The following is a 7,807-nucleotide window of genomic DNA, read 5'->3' as shown; positions in this document are numbered from 1 at the left end:
AAGTCGAATGTAAGGTCACCAGTACACGAGCCTTGTCTATACTATAATGGATGTCTACTATTATGTTCAACTTTGCTCCTCGTCGGAGTCGTAATCCTCCTCGATAATGGGGAACGTCAACAGAGCGGCAATGCCCCCCAGCCCATCCAGTCTCCTGCCACTCTCATGATCTGAGCTGAGCACGCGAACCTCTCCACCTTCCACGTCCCGCACCCGGTCAACCAGTGATACCCAGCGTTTACGCTCGGCCACGTCCTGGGACCGGAACAGGCGATTGGAGATGATTAGTACGCCACCACCACGGCCCACGGCACCTTGATCAACTGCCGATTCGACCTCGCGCGGCCCGTAAGTCGCCTTGTTGGTCTCTTTCCGAAGTTGCTCCTGGAAGTCGTCCATAAGTTTGGTTTCTCGAGCGTACTTGGTATCGGCGAGGATCGTTTTGACGGAGGGTGACTGTAGAACTTCTGCCAGGGAATGTAGGTACCCGGAGGCGGAGTGGACGACCACAATGCTCGGGAGTAGACGCTTCAGAGCGGGTGTAGTGGTCGCCGCGACGGACTGGATGTGCTTTTGGAACCCGGCGGCAACGAACCCAGGCGATGCAAGGAGGACAGGCCGGACGGACTCGTTGCTCGTGAGAGAGGTAGAGCTGGTGTTGAATTCCATCTGGCGAAGAAGGGTGTCTAGCGTGACTTGGTAGAATTTCGTCAAGCCCTGACTAAGTTAGCAGGACCGTCGGCGTAGATGATAAAAAGAACGAGAATACTATCGAGCGCACCTTGTCATGATCGCTACCCCCTTGTCGTTTCCGCGGAACTGACATTTCAACCTTCTGCTTCAGAATCGTCTGAAACTGCCCAATAAAGCATATGTGAGCTAGACCCTCCTGCATAATAACGGCCACAGCCTCCGCCCTCCGTTTCCCGCCTTCATCAACCGCATCTTTAAGCATCTGGATGGCGATACTATCCCATCCCACCCCCTCGCCGTCTGAGCCAACTTCCTTTTCAAGCGTAAAGTTGCGATTCAACTCCAGATCCAGCGTATGGTGCTGGCCAACCTTGGTGTGCTGCGTCTCGTTCACAATCTGCCCACTCACATGCAGCTGGGAAAGCTGGGGATCGAAATCTAGAGATTTGACCCGGATCTCGAGCGTCAGGTGGACGCGAGCGGACGTCGTAGACCCAGTCTCTTGGGTCGTGGTAACACGGCGAATGGCACTGGCGCGGAGAAGGTCGCCGGGTCGAATTAGGTTGTATGCATGCCACTGAAGGAATTTGCTCAGCAATAGGGTCGATGCGATTGCTCAAAGGTCCAAGTGATTACCATGTCTTCGGGCTCTTCAGGGCACAAAGTGACAGTGCCCGAGCCGTTCAGCTCAACCTTGTTCTTGATCAAGCGCATCTTGCGTGTGGGAGCTGCAGGAGAGAGTAGGAACCGGCTGGGGAAGTTAGGTGTTATATCGGAACTTGAGTGGGCTGGTCTTTGAATGAGTTAAGTTCTTTCGCGATGGCGAGCGACTGTTCTTTCCTCGGTTTGATATACTTCTATCCAAGTGAGCATAGACGTAATGGATAATAATGGCTAGCTGAGCGCAGGAATTATGTAGAGGTTCGTTGTTTAACCTGGCTCCCCGCGAGTGTTGGCCGAGAGAAGATAGAAGACGGTGTTTTGCATCATCGGCGTCGAAGGTGCGGGACACGCCTTAGAGCGGTCTAGCGCAGATCTAGCTCCGTTATCGATAAGATTGATATGGCCAAACCATACATAAGCCCTAATTTAGACAGGGCTACATGCATACTCCAAGTCACCAAGTAGCTTCCAGAAGACTAAGTGGATATTCTCCCTTTTATGTGGCCATAAGCCAAGGATTTATGTTCCGCGGGTGCCTGAAAAACACCCCCTGTGTGATATCATTTCCCGTGCATAACCCTGAAAAGCCTAACAGCCGAATTCGGTCTGCCGTTTTAGAGCAGCCCCACGTTGATGTTATCCACAAGACGCCATGGGAGCTAAATCACTCGTCAGGACCGCTGATCCGACCGGAAGTGGAAGACTGTGGAATAAATAACCGGAGCGAGGGACCCGGTGAACATCTGATGTTCCGTTGTCTTCTCTGTTACATCTACCCCTCCACACCGTCTGTTGGGCAAAGGTGACTTGCAAGCACTCATACAAGACAGAGCAAATACCACGGCCACACCGACATCATGGCTCCACTATCACTTCAGTCGACCCTTAAGTTGGTCTCGGGATATGAGATCCCTGTCGTTGGTTTCGGTGTAAGTCGCAGCCGGATGGACCTTGACTGAAGAGTATGATTCTGACAACTATAATCCGATTTTAGGTTTACCAAACGTAAGTCTCGAGGGCTATATTTCAATCTTAATAAGGTATATGGCATCAATACTGACTTGTCGGCATAGTCCGCCTGATATCACCGAGAAGGTGACCCTGAAGGCCTTAGAAACCGGCTACCGCCATGTAAGGTGTTTTTGTTCTGCATTGATTGAACAATGAAACTAACTCGACACCCCCACAGGTCGACAGCGCCAAGTACTATGCGAACGAAGCCGAATGCACCGAGGCTATCCGCAAGTCGGGTATCGAGCGTTCCAAGATCTTCTACACAACCAAGGTCCCCGTCAGCCACATGTCCTACGAAAAGGCTAAAGAGGCTATTGAAGCTAGCCTTGCGGATGCAGCTGGAATCGGCTATATCGACCTGTAATCACTATCCCTAGTCCCATATGAAAGCCAGACAACTAACACCGACAAGGGTGCTGCTCCACGCTCCCTTTGGAGGTAAAGAGGGTCGCCTTGGCGCCTGGCGCGCTCTGGTAGAAGCTCAGAAGACCGGCAAGGTCCGTTCCATCGGAGTTTCCAACTACGGTATCCACCACCTCAACGAATTGGAGGAATACATCAACAGCGGCGTGGGTGGTCAGATCTCAGTCGGCCAATACGAAATCCACCCCTGGTGCCCGAGAGAAGACATTGTCGATTGGCTGAAGAAGCGCAACATTGTTGTTGAAGCGTATTCGCCTTTGGTGCAGGCCACTCGTATGAACGAGTCCGTTTTGCAGAGTCTAGTCAAGAAGCACAACAAGACTCCTGCTCAGGTCTTGATCCGGTGGAGCTTGCAGAAGGTATGTTTTCCTTTATTATCGGAGTTTCTATGCGATGTGTTGACCCTGTTCCAGGGCTATGTCCCTCTCCCCAAGTCCGTGACCGAGTCACGTATCATCGAGAACACGCAGGTCTTCGACTTCGAGCTATCGGAAGAGGACATGGAGAGCTTGAAGACAGGGGTAGATGCACCTGTTTGCTGGGATCCCGCCAGGGACTCCCGCCTGTGATATCCAAGCAAGTGTGCGGAGATTTGAGCATGGGTTCTTCCAAAAGTCTAATATCTTAAAGTCGGAACTAGGCCAAATAGATGATAAATGAACTAGAGATTATTTATTTTATGAAACTTCATTTTTGTACTTTTGGAAAGGATTGTGTTGAGCAGAGCTCGGATGGCCAAGATCGCAGGATGAATACAAGTTCCCGTGAATTTGGTCTCAGATAAACCGCCGTTTCGGCACAACTTAATGCCGTCCGCAAGACACCTACAGCTTCCGTTTACGGACCTTAACAACATGATGATCAACAAAAGGCCTTTGTTACTTCCTTAGCCAAAATACTCCATGAACATCTCCAATGTCTGCCTATATTTCGCCAGTCTCAAGGGACGTAACTCCTAGTATATACCTCTATTTCCGCCCTAGGTCAAGATGCCTGGATCGCCGAAACGTATCGTCCTAGAGAAATCGCGAACTGTCCGTCGTCGATATCAACGCAGCAATAAACGTCTCAAGTTCACAGCGTCTCAGATTGCGCGAATCGAACGGGATGAAGAACGCGAGCGCAAAGCGCAGAAGCTTCGGGAGAAGGAGAAGAAGCGCATAGCCAACAAGAAAAAGAAGGCCGAGAAAGAATTGAAGGCTCGAGAAGAACGACGACGACTTGGTATAGCCGATCCCAATGCACCCACCGTTCCGTCGAGCCAGCCGTCGCTATTCAACTTTCTTAAGAAAGACCCTCACGTCCCTGCGGAGCAAGAGACGACATGTGAAGATACAGAGCCTGATACTATAAGCACGGAAGTGGATACTAGCGAGGACTCGAACTCGGAGCAGGATGAACCAGACGACGCGGAAGCTGTCAGTCTAGAAGTTAGTATCGACAGTGTTGGTGGAGCTAGGGAACCTCAAGAGGTCAATTGCGGACAGAGAGATGACGACGAATTTTCAGACTGCTCTATCTTCGACGATGAAGACATTATCAAGGAAGCTGGAATTATCGCGGCCCCACAGGGCGCTGCTCAGGCAGAGCCAGAGCAAAAGGAGCACAAAGATCAAGTAGCCCCTCCAGTCCCGATCAGTCTACCAGCAGGGGAATCCTTCCAGGATGATACAGCTATCTTGCTGGAAGAATTTGCTGATGAATTCGATACCGACGAGGAATTCGAACAGGAATTGCTCCGGCTAGATGCAGGATGAGCATAGAGACTCACTTAGTGCAGTTTACTATATGGCTTTGTGAGTACAAGGGGTGTTTTATTCTTTAGCACGACAATTTTTCCTGCGGAAGCTTCTGACTTCCGTTTCTGACATCGGCCCCGCTTAGCGCCGCTTGTTGCTCCATGAGCAACTAGAAGCCTGAAATAAACAGCATCAACATACGTGCGTTGAACAACCGCAGGGCAACCCAGAGCAGTGCAAGGGCGATCCAGGGCGATGCCTGAACACTTGGCCCTTCTAGAGCTAACCGCATGCCATACACATGGCTATAGCTCAACCCCTGTGGTTGTCATCCACCTCATGGGCAATGAGTGCCATCTATGCTATCCACAATGCTTCTGCAATGCTTTCTATCATTGCCACCACCAAGGATCTACGTACAACCGTTCTACACTAACTAGACCATCGATTCTCGTGTCCCAATATCTTGAAATTTTGGTAGCAAGAATATAATTATCGCAAATCCCGACGAGGTTGAAAGGCTGGCCAATCTATTTGACTAGTCCCGCCGTGATATTGGAGAACCTGTGCCTGTTGATGCACTATAGAGACCCAATTACAACACATATCACTTTCATTTTATGCCACCTGAAAGCTAATTCAGCAATGCTAAAATATTGGATATTATCTTTGGATACTTGCACGGGGTAGAGGCTCGTTCCAGGGTTAGCCACACGTCTGTGATGCATTTTTTCGACCTCGTTAGGGGGTCAACTGTTGGGAGACCTGGGATCCGATGACCGCAAACAGAGCCCCATGTCAGTGGACTGGGCCTGCGAATATCTCACTAAGAATTGTATTCTAAGCATTGAACACTTTAGGTATTGAATATATTTCCATGCGCGTTGATATTAACCAGCCTGTGTAGCCCTCATGTTTAGCTCATGCCGGCGTCTCTACTAGTAGTTAGTAGAAAACTAACACTATCCGACCCGACGGGCGACGATCCGCACCGCTATCCGAGCAGCGCCCCGCGTCGGCTAGGCCATTTATCAACTAAGCGCGGATTTACTCCACTGCCATCCCGACGGATATACAGGGAAATAGATTAAATGCAGGAAAGAACGGCGTCATACATAGCAGCCCTACTACCCTAGTAGTCTACTACCTAATGAAGTAAGATCCGATTGATCACTACCTATCTTCACCTCTTCACCTCCTCACCTCCTCCTAATTCCAATACTACAATCCCAGCCCTCAACCCCCAAAGAGCAACCATGCCCTCCCTCAACATAAACAACCACCTCCTCCACTATGCCGACTCACATCCCAACGGCGCCCCAGAACAAGGCCAAACCATCGTCTTCATCCACGGCCTCGGCTCCTCCCAAAACTACTACTTCCCCATCCTCCCCCATCTAACCCCCAACCACCGCTGCATAACAATCGACACCTACGGCTCCGCCCGCTCAACCTACACGGGACAGCCGATATCCATCGCCTCTATAGCCGCAGATGTAATCGGCGTGCTAGACGCACTTAGCATCCCCAAAGCCGTGGCCGTCGGTCACTCCATGGGCGGCCTTGTCGTCACCCTCCTCGGCGCTCAGTATGCAGACCGCATAAAGGCCGCGGTAGCTATTGGCCCAACGCATCCTTCCTCGACGCTCACGTCGGTGATGAATAAGAGGAGCGAGACTGTTTCCGAAGGTAACACTCTCCTACCCTACACCACCATACACTCCATTACTCCCCCAACCCATCCCACGTATGTACATATTCTCTAGAATGCGACTGACTAACACCACCCCACCCCAAAAGCGGGCATGGAACCAATGGCCAACTCCATCCCATACCAACAACCGGATCCGGATGCTCAGCGCTCGCGAAGTCCTTTATCCGGGAACTCATTCTCGGGCAGAACCCTGAGGGCTACGCGGCGCTTTGTCGGGCTATTGCTGCGGCGCCCGTGATTGATTACTCGGCTGTCCGGGCGCCGTTCTTGCTTATTGCCGGCGAGGAGGATAAGTCTGCGCCGTTGGACGGGTGTCGGGTTATTTTTGAAGGGGTGGCGAGTGAGAAGAAGAGTTTGGAGGTGCTGCAGAAGGTGGGTCATTGGCATTGTGTTGAGGCGCCGGAGGCTGTGGGGGATATGATCGCGCGGTTTGTTGGGGGGATTGCTCTGTAGGGAGTTAGTGAATTTCAGTTCAATATTAGGCATTTCTTACTTCTTGGGAATTGGGTCGATGTGTTCTCTACTTCTACATGGATGTATATATATGGGATATATATATGTGTGTGTGTGTGTGTGTGGGTGAGAGAGAGAGAGATTAAGGGCTGGTTGATGGCGTTTCCTGTCTTGTACAATGCGTAAACAGGATCATACTAAGACATACGGAAGAAATGCAAGCGCAACTTAAGATCACAAATCTCCCATCATGATTTCACTAAAACAAGCTTCAAGAATGCTAAAATTGAAGGAAAGGTATATACAAAATTCGTTAATCAAGAGACAAAAATGTTTATACACCATTGGTGCTGCTCGACTGGGCCGGCACCAATTTCACATCATAGTTCAGCTCAAGACCGGCTTGAGAGTCACCCTCGCGGGGAATAAAGTCCACGATCAGCGAGTCCTTGACGGCGAAGACAGAGTCATTGGTTAGGTATTGGTCTTTGCGGTCGAAGATCTGCGTGGTGAGGGGCTTGTAGCCGTCATGAGTAGCCTAAACACTCGTTAGCTGGGTCCGCGACGCTTGACACAAGCAAAAGCGAATAGCAATATAGACTCACAATGATGTGAATATGAGCAGGTCGGAATGGATGTCTGTCCATCAGCTTGAGCAGCTTCCCGGCCGGTCCTGCATTCAACACAGGTCAACATTCAAACCACATAAAACCCGGGACGAAAGTGAAACGTACCGTCATCAGGAACAGGGTATGGCGTGGGTCTCAAGCAGTAGAAGTAATACCGGCCCTCCTCGTCCGTCTTGAACTTTCCGCGGAGGTTGAATTCCTCCTGGTTCGGGTCCTGCTGCTCGTACAACCCATTCGTCGCCGCCTGCCACACCTCCACGGTAGCTCCCACCAGTGGCTTCTTGGTGGTGAAATCGATAACACGGCCATGCATGAAAGCCATCTCGCCATCCGGGACCCCCTTGACGATGTTATCGCCGTTCTTGCGGTAGGGGGTGTCGGCGCGGAAGAATGGGCCCAGGATGGCAGTTGCGGTGGGAGCGTCTTCGGCCTCTTCAGCCAGTTTGAAGGTGATTTCGTCGACGAGGCTTGAATTTCAT

The 7,807-nt window shown here is 51.0% G+C and overlaps 5 protein-coding genes across 5 annotated transcripts; 3 read left to right on the top strand and 2 right to left on the bottom strand.

The window, feature by feature from the left end:
* Positions 1-66: 66 nt before the first annotated feature.
* ABOM_012160 (putative translation factor pelota) lies at positions 67-1,470 on the bottom strand (the record flags this gene model as incomplete). The annotated part of the gene is made up of 3 exons (XM_022539288.1): positions 67-717; positions 782-1,270; positions 1,330-1,470. Coding segments are annotated over 3 exons (1,281 nt in total), but the record flags the coding sequence as incomplete, so codon positions are not given.
* Positions 1,471-2,213: 743 nt separating this feature from the next.
* Positions 2,214-3,362, top strand: ABOM_012159 (aldo/keto reductase family protein; the record flags this gene model as incomplete). The annotated part of the gene is made up of 5 exons (XM_022539287.1): positions 2,214-2,289; positions 2,351-2,487; positions 2,546-2,730; positions 2,783-3,152; positions 3,207-3,362. The coding sequence occupies 5 exons, from the start codon at positions 2,214-2,216 to the stop codon at positions 3,360-3,362; spliced, it is 924 nt and encodes a 307-aa protein (XP_022382881.1).
* Positions 3,363-3,782: 420 nt separating this feature from the next.
* On the top strand, positions 3,783-4,550 carry ABOM_012158 (uncharacterized protein; the record flags this gene model as incomplete). Its single annotated transcript, XM_022539286.1, has 1 exon — positions 3,783-4,550. The coding sequence occupies one exon, from the start codon at positions 3,783-3,785 to the stop codon at positions 4,548-4,550; it is 768 nt and encodes a 255-aa protein (XP_022382880.1).
* A 1,238-nt stretch (positions 4,551-5,788) lies between these two features.
* On the top strand, positions 5,789-6,699 carry ABOM_012157 (alpha/beta fold hydrolase; the record flags this gene model as incomplete). The annotated part of the gene is made up of 2 exons (XM_022539285.1): positions 5,789-6,279; positions 6,333-6,699. The coding sequence occupies 2 exons, from the start codon at positions 5,789-5,791 to the stop codon at positions 6,697-6,699; spliced, it is 858 nt and encodes a 285-aa protein (XP_022382883.1).
* Positions 6,700-7,033: 334 nt separating this feature from the next.
* ABOM_012156 (catechol 1) lies at positions 7,034-7,794 on the bottom strand (the record flags this gene model as incomplete). The annotated part of the gene is made up of 3 exons (XM_022539284.1): positions 7,034-7,237; positions 7,305-7,372; positions 7,434-7,794. Coding segments are annotated over 3 exons (633 nt in total), but the record flags the coding sequence as incomplete, so codon positions are not given.
* Positions 7,795-7,807: the final 13 nt, after the last annotated feature.

This window comes from Aspergillus bombycis (genome assembly GCF_001792695.1).
Source record: "Aspergillus bombycis strain NRRL26010 chromosome Unknown contig00261, whole genome shotgun sequence".
Classification (NCBI taxonomy): domain Eukaryota; kingdom Fungi; phylum Ascomycota; class Eurotiomycetes; order Eurotiales; family Aspergillaceae; genus Aspergillus; species Aspergillus bombycis.
Note: the sequence above shows the minus strand (reverse complement) of the source record. Positions and strands in the feature narration are given on the sequence as shown.